Source organism: Typopeltis vanoorti, chromosome 13 (genome assembly GCF_054136105.1).
Source record: "Typopeltis vanoorti isolate ZY-2024b chromosome 13, IOZ_Tvanoo_1.0, whole genome shotgun sequence".
Taxonomy (NCBI): Eukaryota; Metazoa; Arthropoda; class Arachnida; order Uropygi; family Thelyphonidae; genus Typopeltis; species Typopeltis vanoorti.
The window spans coordinates 37,710,005-37,728,686 of record NC_143561.1 but is presented as its reverse complement, the minus strand read 5'-3'; the positions used below and the strand labels follow the sequence as shown (position 1 = coordinate 37,728,686).

The following is an 18,682-nucleotide window of genomic DNA, read 5'->3' as shown; positions in this document are numbered from 1 at the left end:
AGCACTGTGTGTGTAGAGTGGTAGTTGGTTGAAAAGTTGAAGGCTAATGTATGACAAGATCTGATAAGCGATTTCCAAACATCATACAAGATTAATCCATGATTCCCATCAAGTGCCTTGTGAAAAGATGACCACAGTAGATTCTTTTATGTTGCAAGCAGAAAAGTTGTCCTCTGTGTAAGGCATGGAGTTTTAATTCCACTCAATATTATGATGTGTGTAGGAAACATGAAAAGCCAGGCCCAAGTTGTCATTGTTGTTCTTGACATTTTCAATGGATTCTTTCCATCTGATTTCAAAACTTTGTGATGTCTGGCCCATGTAAGAAAGACCACACAAGAGCATGGAATATTATAAACCCAGGATGTTTGTAGAAGGGGCTGTGGTCTTTGGGAGAATGAAGTAAAACATCATATAGTCAAAACAGGCATGAAAGCCATCCTGATGTCATGAGCTTTGAAGAGAATAGCAATCTTGATAAAAAGTTTACCAATGTAAGAGATGAAACCAAAGTCCTATAGTGAATGTCACGATTTTTCTGTGGAACAGGAGAATGGCAATTTGTGGTTTCTGTGCATATCCATTTCAAACAAGTTGTTGGAGTAGAATTTCTGAAGTAATTAGAGTGAAGACAATGATGATGATGGGATCAAAAATTTTCAAGCAGCTTTCTGGCCTCACAATGGGAAGTACCCAGTCTCCTCCATGTGCCAATTTATTTATGGAAAAATTCTGAAAAACGTTTTCTTGCATCAACAAATCATAAACCTTCAATTTGGGGGAGATACATATATAACATATTCATTATCTAGAAATATAATGCTGCTGATTTACACAATTTCCTTTCATCTATTCAACTCACTCCACCAAAAAATCAAATTTACGCTGGAACTAGAAAGTGAGGGGAAACTATCCTTCCTTGATGTTTTAATTAACAAAAAAGATTAACGCTTTTCCCTTGGTGTATATCTTAAGCCTATTCCTACAGGTAAGGCATGGATCTTTTATTCCACTCAATGTGTGATGTGTGCGTGGGAAAAATGAAAAGCCAGACCCAAGTTGTCTGTTGTTCTTGACACCTGCACTCATCTTCTTTGCACCACGTGTCACAAAAGCTAGGTATCATACACACACACACACACACACACACACACAAAAAAAAAAGCTGATCTCTATCCTAAGAGATGAAAAGAAACTTAATGGAGAACTACATACTACTCCAACATCTTTCAAGCCTATTTTGACTATAAGATGTTCACTTCACTCTCCTAATGACCACAACCCCTTCTACAAACATTCTGGAAGGTAATTTATAATGTTTTTCCATGCTCTTATGGTCTTTCTTACAGAGGCTAATGAAATCAGACAGAAAGAACATATTGGAGATGTCAAGAATAACAGAGAAGACAACTTGAGCCTGGCTATTCATCTCTGTCCCCCCCCCCAACACACACACACACACACACACACACACTGAGTGGAAAAAGAGCTCCATGCAAATTTTAGTGGCAAAATCAGTAGGCTTCATTATCTTCGTAGTCAGTTACATCCAAATAAAAACAAGTTTATTTCTAATCTACATATTATGTTAAACTCCTACTTATTATTATTTTTTTTTTTTGAATCTCAATCCAATACACAAAACAGATGAAACTAAAATAGTATCTACATGAATAAACTAAAGATTGAATGGAGGTAAAAAAACAAACTTACTGAACTTGAATATTCATATGCAAAATTTTATTGGGTGTTGGGGTAAGGAAGATTTATGTGCTCTGTGTCTTAATATGAAAAGAAAGATGTCTAACTTTTTTTTTTAAACTATGATCTATCAATATACTTTCTACTAGTAACAAAAATTCACCAAAACAGTGGTAAATCATTCTCCTCTTCTTCATGTTCTTTCAGAAGCATGCTTCTCACTGAAATGGAATTCAAAACACTTTAGATCAATACCCAGAAAGATATGTTCATTAGCCTCCTTCAGAAAACTGATATATAGCCATCCAAGTATCTGGACTATGTAAAAAGAGACCAAACATTGAACTTTTTCAAGCCACTTCAGGCCTCCAATATGTAGGGGCATTGGTCTCCCACTGGGGAATGAAATTCATCTTCCATCTAAAGACAAACACAAACATTCAGGTCCACAGCACTCCTTGCAATCAAACTTGCAGTGTGTTGGTTGGAGATCAGATATACTAAGTACACAGCCAACCAGGCAGGAATAACTAGGCAGTGTCTCATATAGCATGATATTTGATGATGATAATGATGTATCATCATAACATCAGTACAGTCAGCCAGCTAAGTTGCAAATTGTAACCCCCATCCACATTCATTCAGCATCTAAATGGATAGATAATAACCAGGAGTGCTATGGGAAGGTGAGGACTGACATCGAGTCAGTTCTCTGCACTCCTTATACGTATGCTGTAGCAGCCTACTGACAGTTATCTAGCTACTACTCTTAAGATCATAAAATATATGGTATCCAAGTTGAGTTGCAGGAAGATTTCAGAGGATTGCCATTCTATCTCCATGAATAGTCACAGAAAAACAAGCCCAGCCTTTCCACTAGATAAGTGGTAAGCTATAATATTTCTACATGAAAATAGAAATGCATTCTGAGTTCACTTTGAATTTTTTAAAAAATACTGATTTCACGGGTTCTTCAACTTCCCTGTAATTTCTCAAATTTCAGGTTCTACAATAGAAGATGATTAAAAACTTCTTTCAATTCAACAATGTTTACATTTTTCACTTTGTTTATTACACAAAATCTGTATATATTATGTATGCAATTGTGCTGCATACGTTTAATTTTAACTATTTCTTATTTATATTATTTGTTTCAATAATGAAATTATTGAAATTTTTATAATTCTTTTGATTATATTATATTTAAACAGAATTTCATTTTTATTATGATTGTTCTGGGTCATGAGGTATAAAGTTAAGTTAAGGGTGTAATAATAGGAAGACTATGAGCCATTTATTGTAATAACTATATCTGAGACAAATGCTTATATAAAACAGTACATGACTTACTCTTTTCCATTACACCAAGCAAAAAGCCCCCCATCTTGTGAGAAAGCCATTACTCGACACAGTGAGCTAGTATCTCTACATCGTAAAGAAAAGAATTTTTAATGAGTTAAAAAAAAACTGAAAATCAATATTAAAAGACCTCATATTCAATATATATATATACTAAAATATTTTACAGTGCAAAATAATTTTCTCTTTTCATTAAAAACATTAAATAAGGCTTGAATTTAATATTAAACTATTTGATAATAAATTAATTCGTTTTACTGAAATGAACTGAAACCCTCTTCATAAAAGGTTTTTAAGATGTTATCATTAAAAAAAGTAAAGAAAGTTTTCTTTATTGAATAAAGAGAGTACAGTAGTAAAATAATTCTAACCTTGTGTGGCAACAAGACACATCTGGTTTGATGGAATTACAGCTGAAGCATTAAGGCCATCAAAGCTAGTCTGCCTGTTTTAGAGGATGAAAAACTGTCATCTCACATGAATGTAGCTAATGCATCTTCAATAGATGTCATAAAGGATAATATAAGGGGAATTTCAATTCAAGGTACGAAGAAAAACAAATTGCAATTTGCAGGTGACATATTGAAGATGAAAAGGAACTAGAAAGAACAGTGCCTGCTGTTAAGAAAGAAAGATATGGGCAGATAATGAACATCGTCGATAAAACAAAAACAAATGATAATCAGAGAGAAGAGGATGAAAAAAGCAATTAAAGGTCAGACAAGTGCTAGAAGAGGTTAGGAACTTCACATACTTACAGAACAACATTAGATATGATTTAGACTGTAAGAAAGAAATACAATCCTGGATAGCAAAAGCTAAAGTAAACCTATAGGCAATGGACAAGATAAGGAAGAGTAGATCAATGAACCTTCCCATAAAGCAGAGACTGCTGGAAACATGTACATTTACAAGTGCTCTCTATGGTTGTCAGTCATTGGTAATGGTCAAAGACTGAGACAAATATTGTCTTTCAAAAGAACATGCTATAGAAAGATTCTTCGAATTGGATGGGTATAAAAGGTAAGAGATGAAGAACTGTATCGCAAAGTAGACTGCAAAGAAAATATAATGCAGAAAATAATTCACAGGAAACTGAAGTTTTTTTGAACATATCTGCAAAATGGATAGCAGCAGAAAGATGCTTGGTACAATGAACAGTACAAATAGAAGAGGATGGCCAAAGCAAGAGTGGGTAGATGATGTGAAAGAGTTCGCAGGATTTTAGTAATCTGGCAGTGGACAAAAAGTAATAGTAAAGGAGGGTGAAACAGGCATCGAACACCAATGGGCAATGATGATGCATGTGTCTTCAAAATGAAAATACATTAACGTACGTTCCTCACATCGTGGATGGAATTAAACATCCCAGTCAGGAACACAGTGAAAAACTGTATTCACGTAAATGTGGATAAATTCAATCATTTTTGAAATTATGGATTCTACAACTGTGTTAAAATAACTCTTTTTATTATCCCGACGTTTCAATCTTCATATCAAGATCATCATCTGGAACATACATAAATATACAAGACAAGCTGCATTACATTTCAAACTGAAAGCTAGAGAAACAATGATTTGATTGATCAAGTCATTGTTTTTCTAGCTTTCAGATTTATATAACGTGGCATTTCTATGGAACCTAACATCCACGTTATATGAGGGTTACCTGTATTTATAATAGTTGTCGTCTTCTTATTTCATGGCCTGTTCCAGACTCAGTCCTTCTTCTTGGTCATCTCCTATTCTTTATTCCTCTAGGATTATATGTTAAGATCTTTTTTGATAATCTTTCTCTCTGGCTATATGGTCTAGCCAGTTTTTCCTATATTTAATCATTGAGTCTGTTTGGGATTGATTTTGAGATTTTTAATTATTTCACTATTTCTTTCTTATCTAATAGAGTGAGTTTTTCTGTTTTCCTAAGGAATTTCATTTCTGCTGCAGGAATTCTCTATATATCTCTTTCTCCAAAGGTCTATATCTCACACTTACATATAATAGTGTAGGTTTTGCTATTGTTTTGTAGACTCAGAGTCTTGTGTGTTTCTGTACGTAGTTAGGTTTAAAGTTTCTGTTAATTACTCCAGTGATTTTTATAAAGTTTGTCATCTTAAAATCAATATCTATTTCATTTATATAAGAGAGTTTAGTTTACAGTCTAGGTATTTGAAATTATTAACTTGTTCAATTATTTTATTATTTATTACTAATTTACTTCTGACAGAATTATTTCCATAAAAAGCCATGAGTTTAGTTTTCTCCGTTGACATTTCTAGGCCATATTGTTGTATAATATTATTTAAATTATAAATTGATTTCTGCAGTTCATCTTCAGTCTTTCCAAAGAAGATCTGGTCATCAGCAAAGAGTTGCGTGTCTATTTTTGTATGTCGATTGATTGGGAAACCACATGTATTTACTTCTCTCCATTTTTTGATAACATTATTCACATATGTATATATTGAATAATATGGGTGATAAAGGACAGCCTTGATGGACTCCTCTGTTTATTGGTTTCCAAGTGGATATGATATCATTCTGCCTTATTGCTATTTCATTATTATGGTATATATTTAATAGAGCTTTGTATAGTTGGTTTGGAATGTAATATTCTTTTAAAGTTTCCCATGGTTTATTTCTCAAGATTTTGTCAAATACTTTTATATAATCGATGAAAGCTATGTATGTTTCAATATTGTATTCTCTATGTTTTTCTATAATTATTTTTAATATAAAAGGTGAGTCTACACATGATCTTCCCTTACATATCCGTTCTGTTCCCAACTATAATTCTATATAGGATAATAATTTAGTTTAAATTTAATTTAAAACATCACTATCAACAATAACATAGTCAATGAGAGTTTTCTTATTCCATGCCTCTTCTCTCCATGTGGATTTGTGCACATTTTTATGTTAGAACATGGTGTTAGTAATAACCAGTCCATGTCCCGAGCAGAAATCCAACAGGTATTTGCCATTATTATTAGCTTTGCTCTTTTCTCCATATTTTCCCAAAATATTTTTGTATGTCTGACAATCATTTCCTACTCTGCTATTTAGATCCCCAACAACGACCAACTCTTCACTTTTCTTGATGTCAGTTGCTTTCTCTAAAGCCTCAAAAAATACCTCCACTTCTACCTTAGTATGGCCTTCTGTGGGATAGGCACAAATAAGTCTAATTGTCCAGTTCCCCATTCTGATATTTGCCCACATCACTCTACTTGAGACTGCCTGCCATTCAAGAAGATTAGCCTCGTATTTAGTGTTGAATACTATGGCTATTCCTTCTTTTCCTTGATTGTCATTGCCTGAATATAACATTTTGTATTTATTGCTCAGAAAGATCTCACCAGGTTTTGTCTTTTTTGTTTCAGTCACTCCTATTATGTCGATCTGGTACTTATCTAATTCTTCAGCTAGCTCCATTTCTTTGCCATTCGAGCTTCTTATGTTGATATTACCGATCTTTAACTTCGGTGATGTTGAGTTGGGATTTGTTTTCAGATTTGTTCCAGTAGCTGACTTTTTGCTGTTCACTCTGGTTCCCTGGCGAAAACAATGGGGACCTTGTTTAAGCAGGCGACACCCCAGCCGGCATGAAATTTTGTCATGTTGTACCATCATTTTGAATTTTGGTTTAACCAACAGGAATAATTTGGTCGGCTAAATCCCAAATTGCCAGCCCATCCTCGTTCATTCAGTATCCAGGTAGATACCCAACAGGGTGCACCACGAGAAGGTGAGGATTGGACATTAGGTCAGAGGCCCTGGTCGGTTCTCTGCATTCCTTTAAAGGCTATGTGGAGGTCTCCTCTCAGTTATACAGCTTTGACCCTTAAGCACCCCAAAATATAATTATGTATTTAGATATTATTTGTATGAATATGCTTGTGTACAGTACACTTAATATTAAACACAGTTTATTTGTCTATAACTTTAAAACCATATACTTAATGTTAAACACAGTTTATTTCTCCATAATAAAAAACAGTGCTAATTAATAATAAACACAATTTTAATTATTCAGCCAGCCATTGTTACATACAGAATTGTTGTGTCTGAGTTGTATAGCAAATTTTCTGGTTGAGCCTTCAAGATCGACTCTGTCGAGAATTCAGCTGTTAGAAAGTGTGAGCTTACATATAATGATGAAGCTCACACTTTCTAAAGTTGAAACTTATTCAACATATTTCACACCACATTCTAACTAAGGAATAATTTTTGACTTTTTGTGAACAAAGAGACTCTTTCAGTAGACATGTATCTGATGGAAGGTTTCATTTTTAACTGATTTTACAGTTGTAGAAGCATTTGGGTAAAGTGAGGAAGGAGGGCTGGATGCTATACACTGGAGAGTGTATAGCATGATAGGGTTATATAGCATATACCTCTATCATGTCGATCCGGTACTTAAGCAATTCCTCAGCTAGCTCCATTTCTTTACCATTCAGGCTTCGTATGTTGATAGCACCAATCTTGAACTCTGGTGATGTTGAGTTGGAGTGGGTTTTAGGATTTGTTCCAGTAGCTGACTTTTCGTTGTCTGCCCTGGTTCCCTAGTGAAAACAACGCGGGCCTTGTTTAACCGGGATGGCACCCCAGTCAGCATGAAATTCTGTCATTTTATATAATAAATTTAGTTTAATCCTTTATCCAAGTGTGAGCAAACAAAGTTTGCGCCTGAAAGTATCTTCAGGACTGGGTTAAGGTGGTACACACCACGGCAACTCGTTGCAAAGGTGGAGCAAGCTACCAACACTCCTATCCTAGTATCTCCTATAATGCAAAACACATCTCCTTGCAGATATGTCTACTGTTATGCATTAAGGGAAGGGCCACTACCCAGACCGGTTTCGACCTTTATTGAGGTCTCTTCAGTGGGAGCCAGGCCCAAGTCGAGATATCAGGCAGAAGCATTAGCAGGTCATCTCCACCTATAGGAATTGCCAATTGGTGTGCCACCCTTTTTTAATAAATTACTCTGGATTTAGAGAAAGATGTTGAAAGTTTATTTTCCACTTGGTTAGAGTATAATAAATTTAGTTTAATCCTTTATCCAAGTGTGAGCAAACAAAGTTTGCGCCTGAAAGTATCTTCAGGACTGGGTTAAGGTGGTACACACCACGGCAACTCGTTGCAAAGGTGGAGCAAGCTACCAACACTCCTATCCTAGTATCTCCTATAATGCAAAACACATCTCCTTGCAGATATGTCTACTGTTATGCATTAAGGGAAGGGCCCAGTCCTGAAGATACTTTCAGGCGCAAACTTTGTTTGCTCACACTTGGATAAAGGATTAAACTAAATTTATTATACTCTAACCAAGTGGAAAATAAACTTTCAACATCTTTCTCTAAATCCAGAGTAATTTATTAAAAAAGGGTGGCACACCAATTGGCAATTCCTATAGGTGGAGATGACCTGCTAATGCTTCTGCCTGATATCTCGACTTGGGCCTGGCTCCCACTGAAGAGACCTCAATAAAGGTCGAAACCGGTCTGGGTAGTGGCCCTTCCCTTAATGCATAACAGTAGACATATCTGCAAGGAGATGTGTTTTGCATTATAGGAGATACTAGGATAGGAGTGTTGGTAGCTTGCTCCACCTTTGCAACGAGTTGCCGTGGTGTGTACCACCTTAACCCAGTCCTGAAGATACTTTCAGGCGCAAACTTTGTTTGCTCACACTTGGATAAAGGATTAAACTAAATTTATTATACTCTAACCAAGTGGAAAATAAACTTTCAACATCTTTCTCTAAATCCAGAGTAATTTATTAAAAAAGGGTGGCACACCAATTGGCAATTCCTATAGGTGGAGATGACCTGCTAATGCTTCTGCCTGATATCTCGACTTGGGCCTGGCTCCCACTGAAGAGACCTCAATAAAGGTCGAAACCGGTCTGGGTAGTGGCCCTTCCCTTAATGCATAACAGTAGACATATCTGCAAGGAGATGTGTTTTGCATTATAGGAGATACTAGGATAGGAGTGTTGGTAGCTTGCTCCACCTTTGCAACGAGTTGCCGTGGTGTGTACCACCTTAACCCAGTCCTGAAGATACTTTCAGGCGCAAACTTTGTTTGCTCACACTTGGATAAAGGATTAAACTAAATTTATTATACTCTAACCAAGTGGAAAATAAACTTTCAACATCTTTCTCTAAATCCAGAGTAATTTATTAAAAAAGGGTGGCACACCAATTGGCAATTCCTATAGGTGGAGATGACCTGCTAATGCTTCTGCCTGATATCTCGACTTGGGCCTGGCTCCCACTGAAGAGACCTCAATAAAGGTCGAAACCGGTCTGGGTAGTGGCCCTTCCCTTAATGCATAACAGTAGACATATCTGCAAGGAGATGTGTTTTGCATTATAGGAGATACTAGGATAGGAGTGTTGGTAGCTTGCTCCACCTTTGCAACGAGTTGCCGTGGTGTGTACCACCTTAACCCAGTCCTGAAGATACTTTCAGGCGCAAACTTTGTTTGCTCACACTTGGATAAAGGATTAAACTAAATTTATTATACTCTAACCAAGTGGAAAATAAACTTTCAACTTCAATGTCATTTTATATTTTGGTTTAAAATACAATTTGGTTAGCTAAACCCCAAAATTGCCAGTCCCATCCTCATTCATTCAGTATCCAGGTAGATGCCTAACAGGGTGCACCACGAGAAGGTGAGGATTGGACATTAGGTTAGAAGCCCTGGTCGGTTCTCCGCATTCCTTTAAAGGCTGTGTGGAGGTCTCCTCTCAGTTATATAGCTATATGTACATTTATTTATATTATAAATAAAAAAATTAATAATAAATGAACAGCATATATTTCTACCCACTGCAGGGTGAAGGCCTCTCCCAGTGCAGGGTGAAGGCCTCTCCCAGTGCAGGATGTTTTGGGTCTACTACTCCCATGGTGACCCAGTCCATATTGGGCGAGTGTTACAAACATCCATGCCTATGCAGGATTCGAACCCGCAGCCTCTTGGCTGGAGAGCGGGTACGCTAACCACTCAGCCAACCAGACCAGCAAAAAATATATATAATATATATATTTCCAGATTTAACTTGCCATCTTAACTAAAAACTGCCTAAATAACTGATATATTTTATTGTTCTATAGGGCACTCCATTGAGAATGCAGCTTAAGTTTGCTATGTTACTGACTATTTTCATAGTTTTGGTCTTTTTGTAACAGCTGTAACAAATTATGATTTTCATGCATAATTTGTTACAGCTGTTATTCAATTTAGTTAAAGAACCTGGAAGGCTTACAATGGATATGTTTGGGAGTACAACATCATCTGCACAAAGCAGAGCTATGTTTGATATCTCTGATTCTAATATCATGTTTAATGCCACTTTCTCTCATAATGTGATTAATATAGATGATGAATAAGAGTGAGGATAATGTGTATCCTTCTCTTACACCTGATTTTACATAAAATCATCTTCCTGTATTCCTTTCAATTCAGACTGCTGACTCACAACTTAAATATAGACTATGTATTGCTCTGTATAATGTTTGATTGAGATACTGCGGTTGAGCCGCGCCATAGGACTATAGTTGGTATTAGAAAGCCCAATTTAATTGTAAACGACGAAACAGTTTAGGTTACTGATGCACAGATAGTGGGTACTGGGTGCGTGCCCACTTGTCGGTCATAGGAACAAGGTCTCATACTAAAGGCAGAATATAGATCTTACTCAACAGACTAAAGAGGAGTCTGGGTAGTTCCTCATTTCGCTAGTGCTACCATCCACATGGTATATGGTGCAATGAGAGTTACAAAGACTTGACTTCTATAGGCATTACTTCAGCAACATTAAGATCGTGTTGCCTAGAGCTTTGCAGGGCACGCTGGTAACTCAACATCGTCACCAACAAATAACGTCCAGAATACCTCATTCCGGCATGGAATAGATCTTGATGTATTTTGGCTTCAGCCTTTTCTCTGGTAGACTGCAGTACGTAGCACTGCATTTCAGTGAGAAGATTTTTAAAATAAAGTAGTACCTAGGGAGCAAATTATTTGAAATGAGTAAAAGCCTTTGCTGGGGTTTGAGAGGAGCTTTTCTTAAAGATGACAAAGCATTTTCTAAAGAGAAGGAATATAAGACCATCCTTTTGGTGTAAAGAAAATACCAAGGTATTTCCATTCCTCCAGGACAGTAAAGCAAGGCAATGGCCTACTGTGCAGGAAAAACTCAAGATTTTCAACCTTTAGCTTCTTGTCATGACCCGAAGGGACAAGTGATGATGAGTAGGACTTCTCCACATTTATGGTAAGACCTCCAACATGAAACAAGTCTACTGCCCAGTCAAGGAATTCCTGCAGGCCTACCTTAGTGGAGGCCATGAGAATAAGGTCGTCAACAAAAGGCCATAGCATTAAAAGAAGAAGCATCAAGAGAGTAACCAATATGGTTAAGTAGAGAATGAAAAAATTCAATGATGCAGCTGAAGAAAAGAGAAGATAGAAGGTCACCTTGGCAAACATCTCAAACTGCAGGAATAGAATTTGCTCAAGCCCCTATATTAATAGTTAGAGAATTGTTAGAATATAATTAAAACATATGAGAGAGAGAGAAAAAAAAAAAAAGAATCTGGACAGCCTGCAATAGATAATGCTCTTAAAAGAGGAAGAGAAACACTATCAAAGGCTTTCTGAAGGTACAGGGAAGCCATAAACAAAGGCTTAATATGTCAGCAGGAATGAGAAAGGATAGAAAGAATATAGATGTTCTCAGCACAGCCATCCGAAGGGCAAAGGCTCTCCACCGAACATCATGTTGAATATACTTTTGCAGTCTTTTGACTAATATTTTATGATAAAGTCAAAGAAAAACAGGAGAAACTGTAATAGGCCTGTAATCTGCAGCTCTACTAGTGATATCCTTCTTTGGGATAAATATAGTTCTTGAGTTAAATAAGGTGGAATAACTTTAGTTGACAGGAAACTCTTCAGAAGATCTTGAAGGATCTGAATGGGCACTTTCCTAAAATGTGACACTGGAAAGCCATCAGGGCCAGAAGATGAGTTACTAGGGGTAAAGACGATACAATTTCTTCATGCGATATGGAAGAATAAATCGCTGATTCAGGGACAGACCCAAGCAGGTCTTGATATGGTAAATGAGGTGGAGTGGAGAAAACAGTACTCCAAAATTCCACAAAATCTTTGTGCTGTTCTTCGGAGGGAGGTGGAGATGTTCTATCTAATATAGTCTTTACACACAACCTGCAATTCTTCTTATATAAGGCTTGCATTTCTGCATAACCCTCTTTCTCAATCGCCTACATGAAGGCCGACAGAGGCTGGTGTTAGATCTTGAATGGGAGACTCTTTCAACAAAAAAGTCATTCATTCATTCAAGATTTAACAAGAAACACAATTCTGAGCTAGAAATGTTTGCACTATTAGTTAAGTAAGAAAAATATAAAAGAAAACCTGTTACAATTACCTTAGACTTAAAGTTGAGGAGAAAATTGTATGTCTAAATAGAATTATATTGTTAAAATTATCGATGTCTAAATTATACTGTGTAAGAATGTAAATCTAAGTGCAAACAAAGGTTCAAAGGTTGCTAGCTAGCTGCCTACGATGACGTAACGGCGCAATGGAAGCGTTTGTAGAAGGCGAGCTGAACTCGCATTCGGCGAAATGAGCGCTCTTCAAGGAGCAGAAGTGTGATGCAATCACGTAGGGGCGAATAGGAGAGCACAGTGAGAGATCCTCCATTACAAAAAGAGGGCGCTAAAAGGAAGAATAAAAAGCAAGTTCACTTGGGTTTGAACCCCCCATTTTTTTCTGTTCCAGCTTTCTCGTGTGGACAAGCAGAGTGCTGACTGATCGACGGCACCGGAAGTAATCCCCTTTCCGGATGCTAGCTGAAGGAGTCGGGCATGCTATACGCAAGCTGACGGCAGACACCAACTAGGGCCATCGGTAAAAGTTTACCGATGCAAAACAGCGGAATAAGTCCCCCAAAAAGGACAGCCGAGATGATGATATCAACCCAGTAGACGAGCGTTTATACGGCAAAGTGCAAGGAATGGCGATTTGCGTCGATCAGCGTAACCTCCACATGGACGCGACTCGATAAAGCAGAAAACATCTGACTACAAAGGACAGATGAAAAGAAACGCGATATCCTCTCAGGACACTGGTAACGTACAGTAAATTCCTTATTCTTGTAACGATTAGTATTGGGGCAAAGAGAGAAGAACAGATTTCTGATTGAGAAAAAGAGAGAACTTTTAAGTGACTTTTGTGCTCGGTAACATGTTAATCATATTGGACTAGTAGTCTGAAAGCCTGAGAGTATGCAACACTTAGTTTAATGTGAATTGACCTTTGTTAGCAAGTTTTACTTAGAATTCTGAATCACTGTTTCATGATAAATATGTGCTTACTTAATCTAGAGATGTAAAATTAGAGTGTTTTGATAATTAATGTGTTCCTTATAGCTCAGCTAATGAATTAGAATTCTGATATGACATATCTTGATATGTAAAAGTTTATTGTATGAAATTTTGATAATTAATAAACATGGTTTTTCTATGTAAGTCTGAGTTTGTCTGAGCATGAGATTGAAATTACCACTCGCTAAAGTTCGAACCTGTGAATAAGGGGAAATTAAAGAAAGTTTAGAAAGTTTGGGCCATGACTGCAATGTTGAAGTTTCTATAGGCACTGGGAAGGTTTCTTTGTACAAGAACTCTTCTGTACTAGGACTCTGGCTGGCACAGCTAAAATAAATAAATTTTGTCAGAGTTCCGAATAGAGAAGCAGCCCCAGAGAGATAGGTTAGAGATTTCAGGCTTAGTTGGTACGACAAGGATTTAAGATAGAAAATTAACAAGAAAGTGACGCCACACAAAGACAAAGAAAGAAGAAGATATAACACTGGGGATGTGTCGTGGTTGTCGAGGCCAATGTTGCTACTTGGAAAATACACTTTGGAGATAATCCTGAAGTTTGTTAGTGATATCATACCCATTAAGATGAGTACAAATAATGTCTCTAAGAGATGTATGATTATATTCTGACAAAGGTTAATGGTCTAAAGCTGATGCTAACTTGGATATCAGCGCCTCTGTTGCTGATAATCAACTTGATGTTGAGTAGGAACTGAAGGTGTGGTGGGAGGTACGAAGATATTACCCATCACCATCCCTAGAAAGTTCTGTAAATTCGTTAACAAGCTGTTTGTAACCTGCTAGTCTTTGATGACTTAATAGCATGAAAAGTACAATGAGGCAGTACATCAACTAAATCATCATTTAAGTTCCAAACACCTACCACCACCAAACGAACTTCATGGGCAGCAAGAATACACTCCTCCTCTGAACTCCAGTGTGCTTTAATGCGCTCAGGATGTCTAGAAGAATGATGCACTCCAAGTCTAACAGCAGCAGTAAAGGCACAATTACATTCAGGTCAAATAAAATTATGAATGCCCGAAATTGCCAACCTGCTGGAACAATGACTTGTATGATAGAAAAGAGTTGATTCTTGCAGGCATTTAGAAACGCTGAAAGGATGGGAGACAGGCACGTCATCAAACACATCCTGAAGTTGGAATCAATTCCTGGATCTAACCAATCAGAGTCAGACCTACTATTTTCTTGATTATTGCAAGTGAGGAAACTAACCCATCCCGGGGTTCTAGCCAGAGATAGGAGGAATAGCGTAATGAGCCAGTTAGTCACCCGAAGGTATTCAGGGAATGCCACAAGGAGGCTGCTCATTTTTGCACTTGCCTGGTGCCTCAGGCCAAAAGGTGTGCAACCAAGGCTACCAGGTATTGATATGTACTCCTGTTTGCATTACTCTTGAAAATGTTTTATTATGGTTCTATCCTTAATTGTTTCATTTACCAGTCTTTCAAAGTAATTACTCCAAACATCTAGGATAACCTTATCTTCAGTTTTTCATCAAATCAACAGTCATAAAGATGATTTCTTTAACAGTACTCTTTCCTCCATTTCTGAGCTTTTTCAATAGCCTCCAGAATATTTTGCCCCTTCCTGATATTTATTTTCTATATTCTTACCAAAGTGTTCCCATGACTCGTTTAGCTACTTTTACACTTAGCTTAGCTATCTTACATTTCACTCTACATTCTTTCTGGGCATCTGCCAAATTATTTGCTAGGACCTTTTGGTAAGCTTTCTTTTCTTTTCCAAAATTGCTTCTTTAACTTCTTGTATCTACCGTTGGAGTTCTTATTTTTTGATCCTTGCAGTCAATTTCACAACATAACTCTTAGTTGAATCAATCAATGTCTTCTTCCGAGTTTGACACTGAGATTCCAAGGTTCTTGATTTCAATCTGTTTCATTTTTTCTTCAATAATGTTTGTATACTGAAGTCTACATGTAAAAGCTGCTGAACCTTAATTCTTTTTAAAACCATTTTACATACTGTTCATTTCAATGTAATATCCATTTTTTTATCCTCATCCTCCTTAGTGCTAAGTAATGGACACTTCCAATTTCAAATCCTCTGTGCACTCTTATCTTGATCTAGCATGAAGATATCACTATCAACAATGACACAGACAATGAGGTTTTTCCTTATTTCTTCTTTCCATGTGAACTTGTGCAAATCTTTACGTTGAATGTAATGTTAGGTAATGACTAGTCTGTATTCTAAGTAGAAATCCAGCAAATACTTACCATTATTACTAGCTTTGTCCTTTTCTTCAAATTTCATTTGGGATTCATTTCAAATCAACAAGTACCACTTTCTTCTCTTAATGTCAGCTGTCTGTTCTAGTGACTGAAAAAAACTGTTAGAGTTCTTTCTTAGAAGAACCTCTTGTGGGACCATAGTCACAAATAAGTTTCGTTGTCCTTTTTCCCATTTTGAAGGGTGTCCACATCAGTCTACTTGAAACTGCCTTCCAATCAAGAAGTTTATCTTCATGTTTGGTGTTGAATGTATTACTACTCCTTAGTTTCTTTGATCATTATTGTCTGAATATAACATCCTATACATTTTTATTTAGAAGATCTCACTTGTTTTTGTCTTCTTTGTCTTAATAATGCCAATTATGTCCATAAAGTGGTACTATTCCAATTCTTCTGCAAGCTCAATTTCCTTTCCATTAATAATCCTTATAATGATGGTTCCTACCTTCAGTTCTAGATATTGAGTCGGAGCTTATTCTAGTAGCTGAATTTTCACTGTTCACCCTGGCTCCCTGACGAAACAGCACAGGCCTTGTTTAACTGGACGATGCCCCAGCCAGCATGAAATCTCATCATGCCATATCACCCTATGCATTTATGGCTTTAAGCTAATAGAGTGTGCAATTTGGTTGGCTAAGTCCCAAACAGCCAGTCCATCCTCATTCGTTCAGTCAGTGGATACCTACTAACTGGGTGCACTATGAGATGGTGAGGATTGGACATTAGTTCAGAAGCTCCAGTCGGTTCTCTGAATTCCTGAAAGGCGATATGGAGGTTTCCTCCCAGTTATTTGGCTTTGATCCTTAAGTGACCCCAGACTACAATTACTTCTGTTTAAAATTATGTGATTGAAAGAATGTTTGCAGTTCTAATAGCTACATTTTTTTTTTTACTGAATGAAGCAGAAACAGATTAGAATTGTAACAAAACAAAATTAAGGAAATACTTTCCAGTGGTCAGTATTATTAAAAAATACATTGAAGTGTAGTTAATGATATAACAGATATCCAAAAGAGAATAGTAACAAGGCAAGGTATGATATTTTTAAGAATGACTTACTTCTGAAAGCCTGCAAAATCTTCATTTGTTGGAGGTCCATGAATGAATGAAAGACCACTGGTCCCCCTAGCTTGGTGTTAAAAAAAAAAGCTCAATGAATAAAAATTAGTGAGATATTTGTTTCTAAAACAAATGTTCTGCTTCAGAATATTTTGCTCATCTTAAACTGTATTAATATAAATTAAAATCAATGTTACGAACATTATTAGAATTCTAAACTTCAATTTGCTTAAAAGGCAATTGTCATATTTCAACTGCTCATTAGTATCCTCTCTGCTTCAAACTAGCCCAGCAAGATTCCCCTTTAACAAATATTTCCTTAAATTTTTTTTTCTTGGAATCAGATGAAGTGCATAAAATATGTAAAATATTTTACCACCTAAGCAACTAAACTTTTTTTTTGTTGTTTCCTGTTCATTTTTAAATTCTTTAAATCAGTGTTATATGCATTAATGTTTTAGCCCTTGCCTTCAAAGATCATCACACAAAATCCAAGCAAATGTATGGCTGTGTATGCAAGTATTTTAATTATATCTTCTTCTTCTTATCTATATACATTCAAAGATTATTATAGTATTTCTGGAAAGAACATGTAGTTTAACATGCCACTAATGAAAGCAGTCATCTGTGTTCTCTGCTAGTGTAGAAGATAACTTGTTGAGGTGAGGACATTGTTGGTTGATTGGTAATGTGTGTGTGTGTATATATATTTGTTGAACGTGGTACTTATACGATACGGTTTCGATATAAGATGGTCTACAAACTGTAGTAGCCCTTTATCTTTTCATATATTTTTCAACACGCAACTTAAAAATCAAATTTTATCTTCGTTAAATTTGTGTCTGCCTGTATCACGCATGTAGTTATAAGTAGCGAATTTATATTAGGGGAAATACCCTTTAGCACACATGTACATCAATTGTTTACCGTATAAAGTGTTTATTGTTGAAAATTGTCTTCGTTTTTTTGCTAGGAAAGCACATTAAAAATCATAAGTGTGTTGATCTCAAGCTGAGGCACTTTATTTTCTGATGAGTTACATACAATATGTAATGCTTTTTTTTCTTTTTATGTAAAAAAATTTAATTTTATAGTAATGGCCACTTAGAGCGCTTTTGCAATATGGTTGAAAACGAAATTAGTGAATTAATTGATGGGGAAATAGATTTCACTGAGGAGGAACTGGTACAATTTATAGATGACGTCAAAATGAGGAAAGTTCTGCAGAAGATTCTCATTGTGATAATCCACTAAAGAATTCAGTTTAAAGACATTAGCAGAAGGATTGGACTTGGCAAGAAAGTTATTTTATTGATAACTATCTCTCTCAATGGATACTCCAGAAAATTCACGAGACAATTGGATATTTGTTTAGCTCCGTATTATGAACTTAATAAAAAATTGCAGCATGGTGGTAAGCAAGGTCTTATTACTGACTTCTTGATAACTAAACCAGCTGAAGTATGCAATGAGAATTATGCAAATGATGTCTAAGAGATTTCAAGTGATGAAGACGTCCGGCCACTCGTAAATAAAGAACATCTACAGAATGTTAGTTTTGAAGAGAGTGATGACGATTAAAATATGCACTTTATTTTATTTTGCCTAAAACGTTCATGTATTATGTGCAATGAAGTTTACGTAAAATTTATATTTTTATAAGTGTACACTTATTTTGTTTCATAGTTTATATGTTTTCTTAACTTACATGAATTACCTGAATTAAATAAAAATATTTTTTTGTTGGATATGTCATTGTTTATATAATCTTAAAAAAAAAAAAAAAAAAAACGATTTCGGAACCTAACCCTACTTTTTCTATGTGATCTGAGTCTCGCATAATGCGATTTATATAACGCG

At 36.1% G+C, this 18,682-nt stretch overlaps 1 protein-coding gene across 1 annotated transcript in view; it reads right to left on the bottom strand.

The window, feature by feature from the left end:
* The window catches only part of eIF2A (eukaryotic translation initiation factor 2A), a 270,564-nt gene that overhangs the window by 234,114 nt on the left and 17,768 nt on the right, over window positions 1-18,682 (bottom strand). The window contains exons 2-3 of the mRNA XM_090402822.1: window positions 16,823-16,892; window positions 3,052-3,126 (exon numbers count right to left, since the gene is read on the bottom strand). Coding sequence (XP_090258948.1) covers window positions 3,052-3,126; window positions 16,823-16,892 — 145 coding nt within the window. The remainder of the gene's footprint in view (window positions 1-3,051; window positions 3,127-16,822; window positions 16,893-18,682) is intronic.